The 20,021-nt window shown below is 46.2% G+C and overlaps 1 protein-coding gene across 2 annotated transcripts in view; it reads left to right on the forward strand.

Moving 5' to 3' along the window:
* Positions 1–20,021, forward strand: part of LOC119546552 (dynein heavy chain 10, axonemal) — a 34,897-nt gene that overhangs the window by 7,926 nt on the left and 6,950 nt on the right. Inside the window, exons 12-36 of one of the 2 annotated variants that reach the window (XM_037852915.1) lie at positions 54–933; positions 997–1,350; positions 1,410–1,701; positions 1,802–1,960; positions 3,303–3,455; positions 3,873–4,091; positions 4,156–4,290; positions 5,562–5,983; positions 6,361–6,556; positions 7,633–7,866; positions 8,254–8,359; positions 8,744–8,864; positions 9,213–9,957; positions 10,013–10,540; positions 11,033–11,191; positions 11,590–11,700; positions 12,607–13,437; positions 13,543–13,635; positions 13,713–13,873; positions 13,961–14,285; positions 15,752–15,940; positions 16,174–16,824; positions 16,891–17,033; positions 17,095–17,459; positions 17,515–19,820. In XM_037852915.1, coding sequence (XP_037708843.1) covers positions 54–933; positions 997–1,350; positions 1,410–1,701; positions 1,802–1,960; positions 3,303–3,455; positions 3,873–4,091; positions 4,156–4,290; positions 5,562–5,983; positions 6,361–6,556; positions 7,633–7,866; positions 8,254–8,359; positions 8,744–8,864; positions 9,213–9,957; positions 10,013–10,540; positions 11,033–11,191; positions 11,590–11,700; positions 12,607–13,437; positions 13,543–13,635; positions 13,713–13,873; positions 13,961–14,285; positions 15,752–15,940; positions 16,174–16,824; positions 16,891–17,033; positions 17,095–17,459; positions 17,515–19,820 — 9,878 coding nt within the window. Of the gene's footprint in view, positions 1–53; positions 934–996; positions 1,351–1,409; positions 1,702–1,801; positions 1,961–3,291; positions 3,456–3,872; positions 4,092–4,155; positions 4,291–5,561; positions 5,984–6,360; positions 6,557–7,632; positions 7,867–8,253; positions 8,360–8,743; positions 8,865–9,212; positions 9,958–10,012; positions 10,541–11,032; positions 11,192–11,589; positions 11,701–12,606; positions 13,438–13,542; positions 13,636–13,712; positions 13,874–13,960; positions 14,286–15,751; positions 15,941–16,173; positions 16,825–16,890; positions 17,034–17,094; positions 17,460–17,514; positions 19,821–20,021 lie in introns of those variants that run through there. The other variant, XM_037852923.1, reaches the window with a different exon arrangement.

The raw sequence follows: 20,021 nt of genomic DNA on the forward strand, positions 1-20,021 counted from the left end.
GGGGATATACATTTTTATTAACCCTATTAACTAATAGTTTGTTATTACTCTAGTGATGCAACGTGCGGAATCTCAGTATCTACTGCCCATTTGGCGCGAACTGGTTGCGGACAAAACCCTCATCGAGTATGACATGGATTTTGTTGTCAATCTGAAGCGCGATGTTTTTGATGTCCTGTTTGAGGCTCAGCAGTTTGAGCACTTGGGTTTTACGCTGCCCGCGGTTCTGCGTACGGCGATCATGAAAAAAGATCTGCTCTTCAAGGACTATGAAAGGATGACGGAGGTGGTCGACCGGTACAGGGCGATTATTAATAACCTTTCAATGTCCGAGGTTATCTTCCTTCGCGGTCACATCTACGACACGGAACTCTTTATTCAGATGGGCATTGGCCGCTATACGTGGACCTCCTTCAATATTAGCAAATTCTGCGATCAGATCAACTCACAGTTGCGCAAGCTAACCTCAATTGTATCCCAAATCAACTTTATTCGCCTGGATCTGCGCTCTCGCATCGATATGATAAAGAGCTATAATTTGTTCAACCTTGATGAAGAACTTAAAAGTGAGAAGGCTTCGGCCTCTGATAGTCAACGTTCATCGACTCAGCAAGATCGAAAGAACTTGTCGCAAAGGTTCAAATCGGTCACTGGTGAAACGATAACCATGTTCACGATCGAAAAAGAAGTGCCCGCGGAGGAAAAAGCGGAACAAATCTGTGGCTCCGGTATTTATCCTTGCCAAGGTTACTTTGAACTTTTGGAGGCATCGAGAAATCGAAAGGCTGCGCAGATGAAGAAGCTTTATGACTCCCTGGGTCCAGTTTTAGTCAAGCTGGAGAGCTTGGTACTGGGCACATTTTCGGGCAGGTCAGACCGGATGAAGACCTACTACGAATACTGGGAAGAGGAAACATTCAAGTGCATTGTTGAGTAAGAATCGACTTTATATATCCTGTATGCCTTATTTATCATATCATTTTTAACGCTTTCCAGCATGACCTATCAGAATCTAAAGTGCTATATCAACCGTCTACTCTCGGATAAACCCATGTTTGAGGTTAACGCAGTGCTCCTCATGTCGGAAATTGTTTTGGAACCATCTGTCCAGGAACTACAAAACACCATAGTAACCGCCACCAAGGACTATATCTCAAGGCTCAGGATCTTTACTCGCTGGATGAACGGAACCTGCATTGCCTGTCCACTTGTTGAAATGGGCAAACAATTCAAGTACAATTACACCTACTATGAGGACGTCATCCAGATGAAATCCATTGTGGATCTGGTCATAAACATACACGATTTGGCTGTTCGAGTCGCTGGCGAAGCAAGAACCTTCGTGGCCCAGTACGTGGATGTTATTTTTCAGGCAAAAGAAAACGAAATGAATGCCTTTTATCCCATAGATTCCGCAAGTACTTCAATCTGTGGGCCTTTGAGAAGAGCATCATCTGCCAGAAGTTCTTGGAGAAGCAGGTGACGCTCATTGAAATCGATGAGAAATTTACATTTTACTCGTCCATTGTGGAAACGCTGGCCAACACCCGCAAGTACCAGGACATCAAGTGTGTGCGCATAAATTTGCAGCCATTGCTGGAGAGCATAACGCAACATGCCAAGGATTGGTGCACCACACTGGGCGAGGAGCTGTTGCGCCATGTCAACGACAACATGAGGGCAATGCGGAACGAAATCAAAGTGAGTCTGGGTTCTGCAAGATTTCGCATAGCCCTTTCCTATCCTATCCGATCCCATTCCCCCAAAAACACCCCTTTTAATATGTGCACATCTTTGGTAGACCCTCGGCCTAAATCTCAACAAGACCACACGCGAGCTGGAGGACTTCAAGCTGGTCATGACCACGATTGGTACGGTGCAGTCGACGACATTGTCTAACGAGCAGAAAATCCACGAAATGCAAGAGACCTTCACCATTCTCAGTGAGCATAAAATTATGGTAAGACACGTCTTATATTTTCGAATTGGTATCTTCAGATATGGTCGATGTTTTTATTCATTTTCCCGGTGGTATTTTTCAATCCTAATCCAATCCTTCTAATAGCACACTCCCAGTTTAATGAAAGTTACTTAAGTCTGCCAACCATGGCGCGCTTATTTGTGTATTCAAATGAGCAGTTTTACAAAAATCCCATCGAAATCCCAGTCGAGCTGGACTGAGACTACTGTCACTGTTTCTATTTCTGTTTACATATGCATATTCGGCGGTCGGTCTGCCCAGGACCATTTGGAAATGGCTTTCCGCTTTTTGGCGCAACCACCGCACAAATGGTTACGTAAATGCAGCTGCAGCAGCAACAGCAACAGGACTATCCAGACCATAGTCCATAGTCCAGATTAGGATCCGGACTCTCGGACCCGTCCCGGCCAATGCTGCGTATCGGAATCTGTGTCTGTGTGCTGGCCATTTTGGGATCCGTTCGCTCCGTTTCGTTTCGGTCCGTTCATTTATTGATGGCATTCCGTTGCGGCGGCGACGTCGCTTAGCTTTGGCCAGACAAAACGGAATTAACTTGCATTTTATATAAATTAATGAACGAATGAATGCATACACCCGCACTCAGGCACAGAGTAATACATATACAGATGGGGTCAAAAGGGTAGCTCTAAGATACCAACCAAACCATGTATCTTATAATATTATATATTATTTATAAATACTAGTTTTTTGTTGTAGGTTGTCACTTGGAACAAACAGTAATATATTTGCAATGCTTAAAAGATATACACTTTTTTTATAGAAGACTTTGCTTAGATGATATACTGATTTTTAAGTTATAGTTTATAAACTTGTATTTATAGTCTGAATTATAATAAACAAAGTAATTCATTTGGAGGGATATTAAGTTAAATGCATTTATTAATCCTAAAAAATTAGTTACCCATTTTCTTGAGCCCAATTTCTAGGAAAATTATTATTTTTTAAATTTTTTAAAGATATATAAAATCTTTATACATCCCTATAGCTAATATTTTGACCTCACCTGTATATATTGGCATTGCAATTGCTGGAAAGGCCAAATGAAAATTTATGCGGTGGCGGCCCTGAAAGCTATGCTATAGTTTTTTTTCCACTGCGGATTGTGGACTGTTGGTTGTGGGTTAAAAAGAAGAAAAAGAGGGAGGGGTTTGAACACCATGCTTCGCTGGTCGTTAGTGAATTTCGGCACTTTTCATGATTATTATTTGCACTCAGCCATAATTGAAGGGCACTGCTTAATTTTTATGTGCGTTGTATTTATATTTCGACTCGCAATTTAATTCGCCCAGTGCCTTTCCAGTTCCCCTACGAGGACATGCTGATGGCCCATCACCTGGAGAAGCGCTGGAAGAGACTGTTTCTATCGGCCCTGTTTCGCTATGAGAAGCTGCAACCAATTAAGCAGAAATTCGCCGACATGACTTCCGTCGAAATCGATGAGTTCTGCGATGATGTAAGTTGTCGGAGGAAAAGGAAGTACCCAGAGGTGGAGGTCCTTCCTCTGGGATGTTGGGTTGTTGGGTTGTGGCAAATGGGATTAGGACTCCGGTTGAGGCCGTGGCTGCGCTGCCGACTTTGCATTTCCGCTATTTTGCGTTCTTTCTCTGCATTTCTGTTTTGTTTCCTCCCATTATTATTTCCTTTCAATGGCATTTTAATTGGATTTTTCCGCGCGCTCAACCATTATTGTCAATTGTTAGCGGCGACGGCGCTGCTGTCGTCAGCGTAAAATGAATTAACTTGAAGTGTTTATCATTTGAATTAGAGCGCAAGACGGATGTGGTGGTGGATGGGTCAGGGGTCGGGGGTCGGGACCAACACCACAGCCACTTTACGCTGCACTAACCTTTTTTCCCATTTCACCCGACAGTTGGGCGAGTTTATCAAGGATTACGATGAGAATGGCCCCGGTTCTGTGGGTGCCGAACTGGAGCGAGGAGTGCGCCTAATGGATCCTTATGGCCAGAAAATTGCCGAACGCGAATTGAGACGCGAGGAGTTGGCCAATGCAGAGCGACTATTCGATATGGCCATGGTGGATTATCATGAGTTTGCGAGGGTGCAAACCGAGTTTGAGGGGCTTCAGCAGGTAAGTTTTTTCATTACATCCTTATCCATAAGATAATTTCAAAACGACCCCCTTTCACTTTCAGCTTTACAGACTCTACAAGGCCCAGAAATTCGCTCGCGAGGGCTGGGGCAAGACCTTGTGGGCCGATCTGGATCCCAACGTACTGACCGAGGGCGTTGAGAGCTATCTGAAGGAGTTCCGGAAATTGACCAAGGCGGTAAGCTTTTCTCCGGGGCGCGGCAAACTTTGCCAATTAAACAAAGTTTTTCGGCCTGCTTGGATTTTCATAAAATTACAGGGCGCCACGGAACAACAAAAGCAAAATACTTTTGAACTGTGAACTCACTGTGAAAGGGGCGTCTTGTGATGCCACTTTTATGCTCAAGCATGTCGGGCTATTCGAATAACTAAAGGAAAAAATCTCAGAATATGAGAAAAAGTATGGGGTTTCCAGTAGGTTGGCTTTCCAAAGTTAACCAAATCGAAGAACAATTCAAATCAACTGGTTTGACTTACTGGGTATTTTCTTTTCTAATGCCTATGGTTTCCGAAGCTTTAGTTAAACAAGAAATGGGAAATTTCTGGCCACGCCTTGCAGCGACAAAATTTTGCACCTAAACTGATTATGACAAATTGATTTATTTACTTCACTAACAAGTTTTTGAGGAATTTCGCTGGCCGGGGCCAAAAGTTTGTTGCAGCCAAAACTTTTCCGCCCATTCGCCCATACAAATGAAGTGGGCGTGTCCGTGGGCGTAAAGAAATGGGTGAAAATTCTAGGTAGAATATATATGTAGCTGTAACCATCATAACTCCGGCCGAGAGATTAGTGTGGCAAATATTTCAAAAGCACCGCGATTAATATAAATAGCGTTTGGGGGGTGCAAACAAATTTGAATATAATCATTCGACACGCACATACTATATTTTAATGCAGTTTTATCGTGCATAATTTTGGATGCCAGGCCCTAAAGCACAAACTACTGAAAGGCTCTACATAATCAGCGTCCTAAAATGTAAATCAATTTGTTCAATATTGAAAATAATTAAAATGCCAGCGGGCTGTCCATGTCGTCGACTGCCCCACCACCAACCACCCTTCCTCCATTGAATCCCTCGTCCTGGCCATCGACTTGTTGACAGTGTTGCTGTATAGCTGCTCCTGTTGTTGCTATTTCAATTTATGTCCTGAATGGTCCGGAGTGCCATGCATTTTGCATGTGCAAACAAACGGACAGCAGCCCGGCATGCAAACAGAATGCGCTTTTTGGCCAACAGCAACGGGATGGGCGCTTGTGTAGCTAAAACATAACCGAGACCAAAAACCACCAGCCGCAGGACGCGCGTTCGTCATAATTCAATGGGGCCAACCACAGGCAACAACCACACTATTGTTTCAGCTGATTTTCAGTCAGCTAACTAACCATCCCGCCATCCGCCATGCGGCACCCAAAAACTAACTAACCAACCGGAACTTTCCGTTTCCAGGTGCGCACTCTGCCAGTTGGTGTCCAACTGGAGATTCACATGAAGCAGTTCAAGGGCACCGTGCCGCTGATGGTTAGCCTCAAACACGAGGCCCTCAGGGAGCGACATTGGCTGCAGTTGATGGAGAAGACGGGCCAGTACTTCGATATGTCACCAGCCCGTTTCACCCTGGAGAACATGTTCGCCATGCAGTTGCACAAGTATCAGGAAATTGCCGAGCAGATCCTCACCAATGCCATCAAGGAGCTTCAAATCGAACGGGGTGTTCAGGCTGTCATCGAGACCTGGGCGACGATGGCCTTCAAGACCTTCAAGCACTACAAGGGATCGGACGATCGGGGCTGGGTGCTGGGTCCCGTGGATGAAATCATGCAGATACTCGAGGACAATGCCATGAACCTGCAGTCGATGGGGGCCAGTCAGTAAGTCTCTATTCATAAGACTGTTTTTAGAGTTAATAGTACCCGAATGGTAACTCTTCCTAAGATTTAGGCATGATTATTGTTACCTATTTGATAATATATATACTATTTTACAGTTTATTATAAAGGTTTCCATTTTATACATAATCATTGTAAACGAAACTACAATATACATATTTATTTAACTGAGTACTCACACCTGATTATTATAATGATATAGAATATATATTTCTGCTTAAAACATTTCTTTATGATCAATTCTTTTAAAATAATGTATGTCTTCACCCTAATACAGAATTATTTACTATGACTTTTTAACTTGACTATAGTTTAATATAAATTAATTAACTTAATATAATGTCAACACTATTTAACAGGTTCATTGGCCCGTTCCTGGAGACGGTGAACAAGTGGGAGCGCACCCTGGCCCTCATCTCGGAGATCATCGACGAGTGGCTGGTGGTGCAGAGGAAGTGGCTCTACCTGGAGGGCATATTCATTGGCGGCGACATTCGCACCCAGTTGCCGGAGGAGGCGCGGAAATTCGATGACATTGACAAGTCGTATCGCAGAGTGAGTTATCCGTGCTATTTGGTTGTTCTGGTTATTTGGTTATTGGGTTATTTGGATGTTTGGCCCCGAAAGCGGCCCCAGAAAGCACACTTAGTATCTGGCTACAATTTATTTGGGTTGATTTAATGTGGGCCGACAATATGGCGACTCCTTACTTAACGGTAAACATAATACGCATGCAAACGACTGCTATTGTGTATGCGTAATTGTGTAGCCCCACACACATCTGAATATGCCAGGATATCCGAGGAGCAGGAGCAGCAGCAAATTCACATTACACATACGCAACGTAAGCCGGAGCAGTGTTTACAAATGCCAAGCACTTTCACCTTCCACTACTACTGCCAGCCGCACTCTCCTTTCTCCTATGGGGATAGATTTGTGTTTGTGTTTGGCGCTTAACTTCACTTAACCTTGCCAGCCACTGGATTCCTTCGCTTTTTCGTTTGCCTTACGTTTCATTTGCAACATTTGCCGCCATATTTGATGCCATTTGTGAAATGATTTATTATTTTGATTTGCTCTCGACATTCGTGTTAAGTTCCATACACTCTCGATGAGATGGCCTCTTATTTGGCTTGACCGACTCGAGATCCTTAAATTGAAGTGCTTCTTGAAAGACTAAAATTGCTTTACAGCCTTTAAGTATAATAAGGAGTTTGTTTAACCATTTATTAGATATGAGTGTCAATTGATATTTGAAGGTTACATAAATATTCCATTAGTTGCTAAGAGCCCTTAGATATTAGGTTTTCAAGTGGGTTTTGAAAATTTATCTTTTTAATTTGTGTTAATATTTTATTGTACTTTTCATAAACTATCATTATCATTACAGTATTTACTTTAAGTCCTAACCTACTCTTACCTATCTCAAAGAAACACACCGAATAGAGTATACGAAATACCATGTATCATACATTGGACCTCTGCCACTTTCCTCTAATATGTTTGATTGTATTTGGGTTGGTCGTTGCGCTCATTGCTTTTCATAATAATTTACTGCCACGACTGGCGATGCCGCTTTCTGCTTACTGGTTTCTGCTTCCTGGCTACATATTCTTCCTCTTACATTGCAGATCATGGTCGATTGTGCCAAAAATCCGTTAGTGGTGCCATTCTGTACAATACCCGGTCGCTTAGTGGAAATACAGGGCCTGGGCATTGGCTTGGAAAATTGTCAGAAGTCGTTAAACGAATATTTGGACTCGAAGCGTCGCATTTTTCCGCGTTTCTATTTCATATCCACCGATGAGCTGCTCTCCATCCTGGGCAGCAGTGAGCCATCTGCAGTGCAGAACCACATCATTAAGGTGGGTATCGGGTGGGTTATTCTGATATTTGGTATTGGGGGAGCCCGGCTTCAAGTTGGTGGGCGTTGGTGGTGGTGTTGCCCTGGTTGGTGGTGACAACAACAGATTCGCCAAACTGCCAGTGACATTATTTTTATGTACAACGGGGCGTGTGTATATATATATATATGTGGAGAGTCTTGCCATAAAAGTTAATGTCACTGTTTATTCGTTCTGGCCAATGTCCATGTGCGGAAATTACGCCAATTTCTGCAACACATGCATGGGACGCTTGAGCCGTGGTAAATTTTTATGAATTTATTTGGCTTATAAATAATATGTATATATTTTTTCTTTCTTTTTCGGCCCCGGCCCCCTATCCGTTTGCATTGATTTTGCAATTTTCAGATGTACGACAATATCAAGTCGCTGCGTTTGGTCAAGGAGGGAAGCCAGACGATTGTTACCGGCATGATTTCCAGCGAGGGCGAGGTCATGGAGTTCCGCCATTCCGGTAGGTACTGCTCTGGTCCGCTCCATTCGATTCGGGAAACGGATCCTGGACAATCCAGCATCAACGCACTGATTGCCAATTTTAAAATTGAACTTTTTTATGGCAATATTGTCTGCTGGCTGCCGGCTGGCCAATTTCTTTTAATTAATTTGAAGCCAGTCGCAGTTGGCATCGGCATCGGAATCCTCATCGAGATGGGATTGGGGATGGGGATGGAGATGGAGATGGGCACATCCTCGGTTCTCATTGCCATTGTTGTTGCTTTATTGTTTGTTGTATAACACTTATTGATATTGGCAACTGGGGTTTATTTATGCGGCTATTGTCTTTTCTTTTCGTTTCCCTTCTTCCCATCATCTCTTCTTGCGGGGGGATGAAATACAGCCCGGGCAGTAGGACGCGTGGAGTACTGGATGAACGATGTCCTGGATGAAATGCGCCGCTCCAACCGCTTCATAAACAAGACGGCCATCTACGACTTTGGCACAGATCTGCAAATTTCAAGGTAAGTGCTACCGTCAGCTGGGCATAAAACATATTTTATGCCTCCTGTCCTGTCCTTCCGCTTCCTTTTCGCATCCTTCGGTTGGCGGGGGGGCGGCAGGAAGTCATCCCTGGTACCAGAGTGACACTTCGGCAGCCAATTCCTTTTATGGCCGGCGATTTACATTGTGGGAAGTCGACTCCGACGACTCCTTCTCTCCACTCCCACTGGAACTGTATAATTTTGTCATTTCGCGCGATTTATTATTTTGTTTAAGCCGTGGGGCGCATGGCCGGGCATATTTATGGCCAATTGTATTAAATTGACAGTCATTGGGCACTTTCGATTTCCACTTTGTTGTGTCCGCAGGCCCGACTGGCTAATGAACTACCAGGGCATGGTGGGATTGGCGGCGAGTCAAGTCTGGTGGACCGCCGAGGTGGAGGAGGCCTTTGACCAGGCACAAAATCACGGTAATATGAGGGCCATGAAGGATTTCCTGGGCAAGAACAACTACCAGATCGAGGAGCTGGTCCTCAAAGTGCGTTCGAATCTCTCGCGCAACGATCGTCTCAAGTTCAAGGCCCAGTGCACCGTGGATGTCCATGCAAGGGATATCATTGACAACTTTGTCAGGGACAATGTCCTGGATGCCACCGAATTCAGTTGGGAGAGCCAGCTGCGTTTCTACTGGGTCAAGTTCTACGACAACCTGCATGTCCTCCAATGCTCCGGAAGCTTTGACTTTGGTTACGAGTACATGGGTCTCAATGGTCGCCTGGTTATCACACCCCTCACGGATCGTATTTACCTGACCATCACACAAGCGCTGCTCATGAACCTGGGCGGTGCTCCGGCTGGACCAGCTGGAACGGGCAAGACCGAGACGGTCAAGGATCTGGCAAAGGCCATGGGACTCCTCTGTGTGGTCACCAATTGCGGCGAGGGCATGGACTACCGGGCGGTGGGCACTATACTCTCCGGTTTGGTCCAGTGCGGCGCTTGGGGATGCTTCGATGAGTTTAATCGGATTGACATATCAGTACTCAGTGTGATATCCACGCAGTTGCAGACCATCAGGAATGGTTTGATAAGAAAACTGGATCGCTTTGTGGTATGTAGTCTTAGGACTCAGGTCTCTAACTCTTTTTAATACTCTTGCTTTTCAGTTTGAAGGCGTTGAGATTCATCTGGATCCCAAATGTGGCGTGTTTGTGACCATGAATCCTGGCTACGCTGGTCGCACGGAGCTGCCAGAATCTGTGAAGGCCTTGTTCCGCCCAGTGACTTGCATCAAACCCGATCTGGAGTTGATTTGCCTGATCTCCCTATTCTCCGATGGCTTCCTGACCGCCAAAGTGCTGGCCAAAAAGATGACCGTACTGTACTCCCTGGCGCAGGCGCAGCTTTCGAAGCAGTGTCACTACGATTGGGGATTGAGATCCCTGAACTCCGTGCTGCGAATGGCTGGAGTGATGAAGCGCCAATCGGAGGATCTTCCAGAGGCGGTGGTCCTTATGCGAGTGCTGCGTGACATGAACTTTCCGAAGTTTGTGTTCGAGGATGTGCCACTGTTCCTGGGACTTATCAAGGATCTGTTTCCGGGCATTGATTGTCCTCGCATTGGCTATCCGGATTTTAATGCTGCCACGCGTCATGTCCTGGTCAATGATGGCTACATTCTGCTACCCGATCAGGTGCGTCCTTCCACAAGTTTTTGCCCCGTCACTGGCGTGTTGACAGAGGCAACAAACCAACACAGTCAGCCGTGTCACTCTCCTGGCGACCATCACTTTGACACTTTGTAAATTGCGCCATGTCGCATAATCGCAAATGAAGGAAATGTTACAAAGCATTTTACCCAGGCTTCGGAGGAGCTCCGTTCCATTTCCAATTTCAACTTTGCTCCTCCCTCCAACTGCCGACACTTTTCACTAATACTATTTTCCATTTCTTGTTCCCTCTTCCATCCACGCTGTACTCGAACTTCACTCCTGGCAAAAATCCTTGCCACTTTCATCAAACAAAATGTTGCGCAAATGTCGGCCACCTCCTGCCGGAAATGGACAACTGTTGGACATGCGATGTCACCCGGGTGCTCGGCCAACATCATTTATGACAACTAAATCCCAACGATGGCCACGCCTTCCACGTCCTTTGGCAAAAAACCCTGGCGGACTGGCTGGCAGGAGGACAAAGTGGTGCAAATGTACGAGACCATGATGACCCGGCACTCGACCATGTTGGTGGGCCCAACAGGTGGCGGGAAAACTGTCGTCATAAATGCCCTGATCAAGGCGCAGACCCACATGGGCCTGCCCACCAAGTGCCTTGTGCTTAACCCCAAGGTAAGTGGACCTCTGGCACCCATCCCATCCTATCCCATTCCGTAAACCTAAATTCAGGCGCACAAATTGCCTCCCCCTGCGAGCACATTTAGTTTCCTCCGCCCTTTATGAGCTTCGGTGCATGTCCTTTGGCCTCGTCCTGTCTTCAAATTGCAGTTCTCTGTTTTTCGCATTTCGCTTTGGCAAATCTGAGTTGTTAAGTGCTTGTGGAATTGTTCAATTGCATGGACTGTAATTACTTGAAGCAATATTGAAAAAACATTGATACTGCCATTACGAAGCAATCGAACTTCGGTCAAAAGTCACCAAAAACATTCGTACATTGAACTTTAATCAAGTATTATTGGACCATATGCAAGTATGTTTATCGTCACATATTCTATGTTTATCTTTTGCAGGCCTGTTCTGTGATTGAATTATACGGCTTTCTGGATATGGAAACGAGGGATTGGATTGATGGATTGTTTTCAAATATATTCCGTGAAATGAATAAGCCCATCGAGCGCGAGGTACGTGAAGGTGGGGTTTTTTATGGGGTGGGATTAGGGTGGCACCATTGCCAAACACCTCGGCAGGTGCGGGTGCCAACCCGTTGGGAATTAAAGTGCAGCATCAGCGAATCCGCATCCGACAACGACCACGCTCAATGTCATTTCGCGTTCGGGCTCAAATGCATGTGCTTGGTGGTTGCACCGCATCATTCATGCGGAAATCGCGTTCATACAGTAATAAGCCGGGACTGCATAAAAAACCAGTATAGGGCATATGCGCTTCAGAAGAAATTCCAAGTCCATATGATTTTTATCATTTTGTATTTCCTTTAAGAACAAAAAAATGTATCATATTAAATTATTGGGAAAAAATGTATAAAGACATTCAGTATGGTATATTATAACATAAATTAATTTTGTATAATTATAAATATTTTTTAATTTTAATACTAACTGAATAAACTCATTTTTAGTTGGGATAGAAAAGACTTCTTGTATTTACCGCTAGTTAAAAAACGTAATTTGGAAATTGTCGAAAATATTCAACTTTTTGTTTAAAACACTAAGATTATTAGTAGTTAAGCTCTTGCTTAATTTAAACATATATGATAATTTTAAAATAACTGGTATAAAAAGACTATTGTTTATAAATATTTAAAACTCTATAGTGGTTATATACATATGCACTTTTGCATAAATTAATTTTTGTAGGGTAATTTTCGAAAAGATTTCTATACGATTTCCGGATATTTTTTAACGAGTGAGTCCCTGCTGATTTTTGCATCCAAGCACATGCATTCGGCTCTGCAGAGTAATCATTCCTGGTTGGTAAGCTGACTGGGGCGTTGTGGCGACGAGAACTCCGGTGACAGGCGTTGAGTAACGCACTTAGGCTAATGCAACCCAATACCAACCCACCGACAGGAGCGACGCTATGCCTGCTTCGATGGCGATGTGGATGCCCTGTGGATCGAGAACATGAACTCGGTGATGGATGATAACAAGCTGCTGACGCTGGCGAACGGCGAGCGCATCCGTCTGGAGAACTACTGTGCCCTGCTCTTCGAGGTGGGCAACCTGAACTACGCCTCTCCGGCCACTGTGTCCCGTGCAGGAATGGTGTACGTGGATCCAAAGAATCTGCGCTACAGTCCCTACTGGCAGCGATGGGTTCTCACCAGGCCGGAACCTCAGCGGGAACTCCTAAACGATTTCTTCGAGAAGATCATCACGCAGTCGATAGCCTTTATTCTGGAGGGTCTGGATGGCACTACTCAGGGCAATCCCCTGAAGCTGGTCATCATGCAGACGGACCTTAACATGGTCACTCAGTTCTGCAACCTCTACGACGCTTTGCTGCCCAACTTCGTGATGGATAGCAAGAACTACGATGAGCCAGTGGCGCAAACCTACAATACGGACAGCCTAGAGTGCTGTTTTCTGCAGGCCGTCTACGGCTCCATGGGAGCCTGTCTGGTTGAGAAGCATCAGCCCGTCTTCGATGAGTATATGAAGCGCATTTCCGGTTTCCCGCTGGTCCAGGACACGCCGGAGAATCCCGCTTCCGGAGGACAGTTTCCACAGAGCAAGCCCACGCTATACGACTACTTTTGGGACGTCAAGGATAACGTTTGGAAGGCTTGGGAATGGGTGGTGCTGCCGTATACGCACGACCCCCAGGTGAAGTTCAGCGAGATCCTGGTGCCCACGGTGGACAACACGCGAACGAATCGAACTTTGAGCCTGATGAGCGAGGTGAGTGGAGCCGGGATGTTTGGGGATGTCATTACTCCCAGCTTCCGGGATATGCTTTATTAATGTTTGCCCCTATTTCGGTTCCATTTATCCCCCAATCCCCAGATCAAACGACCCGTTCTGCTTGTGGGCGAGGCTGGTACATCAAAGACGGCCACCATCATGCAATATTTGCGCAATCTCAATCCGAGTGTCAACGTAATTGAAAAATCTCTCTGACAAACGTCGCGTTCCCGGCTAACATGGCGACCCCATCCTTTTCGCATCCCTTTCAGGTCATACTCAATATTAATTTTTCATCGAGAACCTCGTCGCTGGATGTGCAGCACACCCTGGAGGCGGCCGTGGAGAAACGCACCAAGGATACGTACGGACCACCGATGGGCAAGAGAATTGCCTGCTTTATTGATGACATGAACATGCCGCAGGTGGATGAGTGAGTTCGCGTCGTTATGTGGCAGAAGTGATAGAGTGACGAACCCCGGTTCCATATCCTGTTTTCCCGTTTTTCCCTCCCCCACAGATATGGCACTCAGCAGCCAATTGCCCTGCTGAAGCTATTCTTCGAACGCGGCGGAATGTACGACCGCGACAAGGATCTCAACTGGAAGAAGTTTAAGGACCTAACCTTCTACGCAGCCATGGGAACGGCGGGTGGCGGTAGGAACGAGGTTGATCCGCGGTTTATCAGCATGTTCTCCACCTACAACATCATATTCCCCAACGATGAGTCCCTCATCCAGATATACTCCTCCATCTTTAAGGGCCACATGCATTACGTCAAGTTCCAGGAACAGTATATGATGATAGCCGACATGATTGTCCATATGACACTGAAACTTTTTAAGGTATGTGGGTATTTTATTCTAATTAATTAGTTTATTTAAAATATTTATAAAAAGCAGTTAAAATTTATTCTTCAACCAAAAGATAATTGCAGTCCAAGGGTTTCTTAAATATAATACTGCTACTACTAAATTACTTACTTAAAAGATTAGAAAACGAGTTTTTGTGACATTCACTGATATCTAAGATATTTCTGTGACACCCATGTAAACATATTCTATTGCATATATTTATCTGGCTTTCGTTGAATTTATTCCTATATCAAAGAACACCTTGACTGCATTCAGTGGAAATTCAGTAGAAGAAATCAATTCCTGTATAATGCTTTAAGGCCTCTCACAAATTTTATGAAATTCGATTTACATATGCAAATAACGACAATTTTTCATAATCTGCTTTGCCGTGCCGCCCACCACTTGCCCCGCCCCAATCCTCACGCCCCCTCTCCCCTCCCCCTGCTGTACAATGAAAATGGAAATTATTCAATGGTCTGTAATGCACTGCGACGTCGGGCTTCGTCCTCTCCATCGTCCTTGTTCTCAATCTCGTAGCTGCTCCATTGGTTTTTCGAGTGCAACTCAGTGCCGTAGTCGCCGTAGACGACCCACCCGTTCGTGCACCGCCACCACTAGCACCATCACTCCACTCCAAAACCACTCCACTCCTCCACTCACAATGGTCACCCGCCTCGACGGCTGCCTAGTTGACTGTATCTGGGCCTCTGCCTCCGACTATGGATGTGGATGTATCTGTATCTGGGGCTCCGTGCTCGTTTTGCCTATCTCTGGTGGAATATCTTGGCCGGAGCGAAATTTGATTATGTTCAAGTATTGAACTGTAGAGAGATGGCTCTTTTCGCAGGCTGTGGGCGTGGCATTGGAGCACCGGGGCACCGAGGCATTAGTTTATGGTCCTTTTAACAATTGTTGACACTAAAATATTATCGCATTTCATTGCGTACAGATAAAAATGCATTTGTCGCCGCAATTGCCACAAGCAGCCTGGGTAGCTGAAAACTACTTCTAGAACCCTTCCATATCCGAAAAATGTAGGGGGGGGCAAAAATGATTTACTCACACCTGCCCTCCCTCTTTGACCATCCACCAGGAGGAGCTCCTAGTTCGTATGTCTTCTTTACACACTCGGGGGCAAGGATATTAATGCGCCACGAAATGGAGTGAAATGAATTATTTGAATAGAATTGCCGTTACTCAGAAGCGCGCGCTGCTGGTGCGGCGGCTGCAACTCGATAATGGCTGTAAATTCAGCAACTTGGCAATGTCCCCAAAGGGCGTGTGGGTGTGGCAAGCCCTCCCGACAACCCTTGTGAACGCATATTGCTAGTCGAGATAAAATTGATTTGTGTGAGGGTTGTCCGGGGGTCTGTGTGGGGTGATTGTGGTGTGTGCCGGATACATGGCCATTGTCTGGTTAGGCTCGCTTATGCTAATTGCTTCCTGACCCACAGATGGTGATTGTGGACCTGCCACCGACCCCATCGAAGTTCCACTACATTTTTAATCTGAAGGATCTGTCGCGCATCTTCGCGGGACTGCTTCTGATCGAACCCACTTGCTTTAAGAGCCTGAGGGATCTCATTAGGGTCTGGCGAAACGAGTACACCAGGATCATATGCGACCGACTGATAGCCGATAATGTAAGTAGATCCTATTTGAAATTTATGAAATCAGGAAGAAAATGGATAATTAATTCCAACTAATAAAAAATGTATAAAACAATATATTCATTGATTAAGGCAAGAGCTTTTCATAGAAGTACATATACGGAAAAGTTCCTAGTATGATGATAATAACATTAGAATAAAGAAGTTATGATCGAAAATAGTTTCAGAAAAAACCAATAATCCTAAATACTATTCCCAAATTCTAGGACATATCAAATGTGCGACGTAATCTGGCTGCTGAGGTAGCAGATCGTTTTCCTCCATCCTTCGAAGAGGAACATGGATTCATAGATGCAGCCGCGGCGGAAGCTGAGGCACAGGCTCGCCTGCTCTACGAACCGTCCAAGGCGGAATACGATTTCGGTGAGGAAGAAGGCGAAGAGGAGGAGGAGGGCGAAGAAGCACCCCAGGTGATACTATCGCTTAAGGACTATGTTTTGCGGGATCCACTGCTCTTTGGCGATTTCCGCAACTTCACAAACGAATCAGAGGCCCGTTTGTACGAGGATCTGTTGGACTACAACTCTGTTTACTTCCTGTTCACCGAGATCCTAGAGGAATATTGCGAGCGCAAACAGAAGATGACTTTGGTCCTGTTTGAGGACTGTCTGGAGCATTTAACTAGGGTCCATCGCACCTTGCGCATGAATCGTGGTCATGTGCTGCTCATTGGAGTCGGCGGCAGTGGCAAGAAGTGCATTACCCGGCTGGCTGCCTTTGCCGCCGAATGCGATGTCTTTGAGATCACCATTTCACGGGGCTACAATGAGGCCGCCTTCCGCGAAGACCTTAAAGTCCTTTACACCATAGCGGGTGTGAAGCGGAAGAAGGTCGTGTTCTTATTCACGGGAGCACAGGTGAGGTCTTTTTGATATATTTGAAAGTACTGAAAACTAAATGGAACTTATCACCATTTTTCTCAGGTGGCCGAGGAGGGTTTCCTTGAGTTGATAAACAACATTCTGACGGTTGGTCAAGTGCCAGCCTTGTTCGCTGACGAAGACAAAGATGGCATTGTTAACCAAGTGCGCAAATTCGCCGAAGAGGATGGAGTTTCGGCTTCCAAGTGAGTAGAGGAGTAACAACCATCATAAAAGGCTCACTGCAAACGTTTTTTCTTCCCCCAGAGATGCAGTTTGGGGCTACTTCTTGCGCACCTGTGCGGAAAATCTGCACGTGGTCCTTTGCATGTCTCCGGCTGGCGATGCACTCCGCAATCGGTGCCGCAACTTCCCGGGTCTCATTGGTAGTACCTACATCGACTGGGTGTTCCCGTGGCCTCGGCAGGCTCTGTATGCCGTGGCCAAGCTCTTCCTGACCGAGCACCACCTGATTCCGGCCGACCATCGAGATGCCATCGTCGAGCATGTGGTCCATGTGCACACCACCATACAGCAGTACTCGAAGGACTATCTGGCCAAACTGAGACGCAACAATTTCGTGACCCCCAAGCACTATCTCGACTATATAAACACTTACAGAGGATTGTTGGGTATGTAGAAAAAGTATATATTCAAAGTTGTACACAATAATAAACTTTTTTTCAGAGGAGAAGGCCAAATTTATTACCCAACAACGTTCGCGTCTCGGTGAAGGTATAAAAAAAATCGAGGAGGCCTCCGTGCAAATCGACGAACTGCGGATCATTGTCACTGAGCAGAAGAAAAACGTGGCTGTCGCCTCGGAGGAGTGCGAGGCCATGCTGGTAACCATCGAGTCATCCACGCAAAAAGCCAACGTCAAGAAGGCTGAGGCATCGGAGAAATCCGTTGAGGTGGAGATCAAGGGCAAACAGATTGCCATAGAAAAGGACGAGGCCGAAGAGATCCTGGCTGAGGCGATGCCGGCCCTCGAGGAGGCCAGGTTGGCTCTATCCCAGCTCGAGAAGGCGCAGATTACCGAGATTCGATCCTTTGCCACGCCACCAGCCGCCGTGCAAGTGGTTTGTGAATGTGTGGCTATTCTAAAAGGATACAAGGAGATAAATTGGAAGAGTGCTAAGGGAATGATGAGCGACGTGAACTTCCTGAAGAGCTTGATGGAAATGGATTGCGAAGCGTTGACTCAAAAGCAGATAACCCAGTGCCGGCAGCACATGAAGACTGGCAACCTAGATGACATGGGCAAGATCTCCGTGGCCGGAGCAGGATTACTCAGATTCGTCCGAGCTGTCCTGGGATTCTTCGATGTGTACAAAGAAGTCAAGCCCAAGAAGGAACGTTTGGACTTCCTTGTGGAAGAACAGGAAGTTCAGATCAAGCTGCTCAACCATCTAAACGGGGAGATCCAAAAGCTGGAGGAGAAGCTGAGCCAGTTGAATGAGAACTATGCCACATCCATGAAGCAGATGCGTGCCCTTACCGAAATGATGCAGCAGGCGGAGCGTCGCCTGATTGCCTCTGACAAGCTGATCAGTGGCTTGACTTCGGAGTTGATCCGCTGGAGCAAGGAGATGGCCAGCCTGGGACAGCAGCTCATCGACAGCGTGGGAGTGTGCCTGATCAGTGCCTCGTTTTTGGCCTACACCGGCGCTTTTACCTGGGAGTTCCGCAAGGCAATGGTCTTTGACGATTGGCTGGAGGACATCGTGTCACTGGGAATTCCTATACAGTTGCCGTTTAAAATTGACGGTTATCTCACCACCGACGTGGAAATCTCACAGTGGAGCAACGAGGGACTTCCGCCCGACGAGCTGTCCATCCAGAACGGCATCCTGACCATGCGCGCCTCCCGCTTCCCGCTCTGTATTGATCCTCAGCTGCAGGCACTGCAGTGGATTCGCAAGAGGGAGTTCAGAAACAACTTGAAAGTGCTCTCCTTTAGCGACTTTGACTTCCTCAAGCAGCTGGAGATGGCCATTATGTACGGAACGCCTGTTCTCTTTGAGGATGTGGACGATTATATAGACCCGGTGATCGACGACATTCTGCAGAAGAACATTCGCATTCAGGGTGGTCGCAAGTTCGTCATGCTGGGCGACAAGGAGGTTGACTGGGATCCCGGCTTCCGGGTCTACTTAACCACCAAGTTCTCCAATCCCAAGTTTGACCCGGCTGTGTATGCCAAAGCGCTGGTTATTAACTACACAGTGACCCAGACAGGACTGGAGGACCAGCTGCTAAGCGTGGTGGTGGGCACCGAACGTCCGGATCTGGAGGCCCAACGCGAATCCCTGATTGCGCAGACCAGCGAGAACAAACAGCTGCTGCAGCAATTGGAGGACTCACTGCTCCGTGAACTCTCCACCTCGACGGGCAACATGCTGGATAATGTGGAACTGATAGAGACCCTTGAAAATACCAAGACCAAGGCGGGCGTTGTCATGGAGCAGCTGAAACTGGCAGCGGATACGGCGGCGGACATTGAGGTGCTGCGAAATGGATACCGTCCGGCGGCCAAACGTGGAGCGGTTCTCTTCTTTGCCCTCTCAGACATGGCTACGGTTAATAGCATGTACCAGTATGCTCTGGCAGCCTATTTGGACGTCTTTGTTTACTCCCTGCGAAAAGCTGTACCGGATGCTAGTCTCAACAAGCGGCTGAATAACATCATTAAAACGCTGACGGAGAATGTCTATTGCTATGGCTGCACGGGCATCTTTGAACGGCACAAGCTGCTCTTCTCCTTCCAGATCGCCACCAAATTGGCACAGCGGGATGGCATCCTGCTGCAGTCGGAGCTGGACTTCTTCATCAAGGGCAGCATCGCGTTGACCAAGAGCGAGCGCGCCAATCCGTGCAAGTGGCTGAGCGACAAGAGCTGGGAGGATGTGCTCAAGTTGGCCTTCGATTTTCCGGAGGCTTTTGGCACCCTACCAGACCACTTTGGTCGTTTCCTGACCGAATGGAAGGAGGTGGGTTGAGTTAACTTTAAGAATAGAATTTTTAAGAGCTGTACGGAATTGGCTATTCGTGGAATTTGTATTCATTTTTTACGAACAATTTGTATCTTTGCAATTTGCATATTTACTTTATTTCTTTTATTTGTAAATTTTTTAAAAGTTTCTTTCATATTTATTTTGTTTTTTATTTAATTTATTTTAACTTTTTTTCTA

The sequence above is a fragment of the Drosophila subpulchrella genome, chromosome 3R, assembly GCF_014743375.2.
Source record: "Drosophila subpulchrella strain 33 F10 #4 breed RU33 chromosome 3R, RU_Dsub_v1.1 Primary Assembly, whole genome shotgun sequence".
Taxonomy (NCBI): Eukaryota; Metazoa; Arthropoda; class Insecta; order Diptera; family Drosophilidae; genus Drosophila; species Drosophila subpulchrella.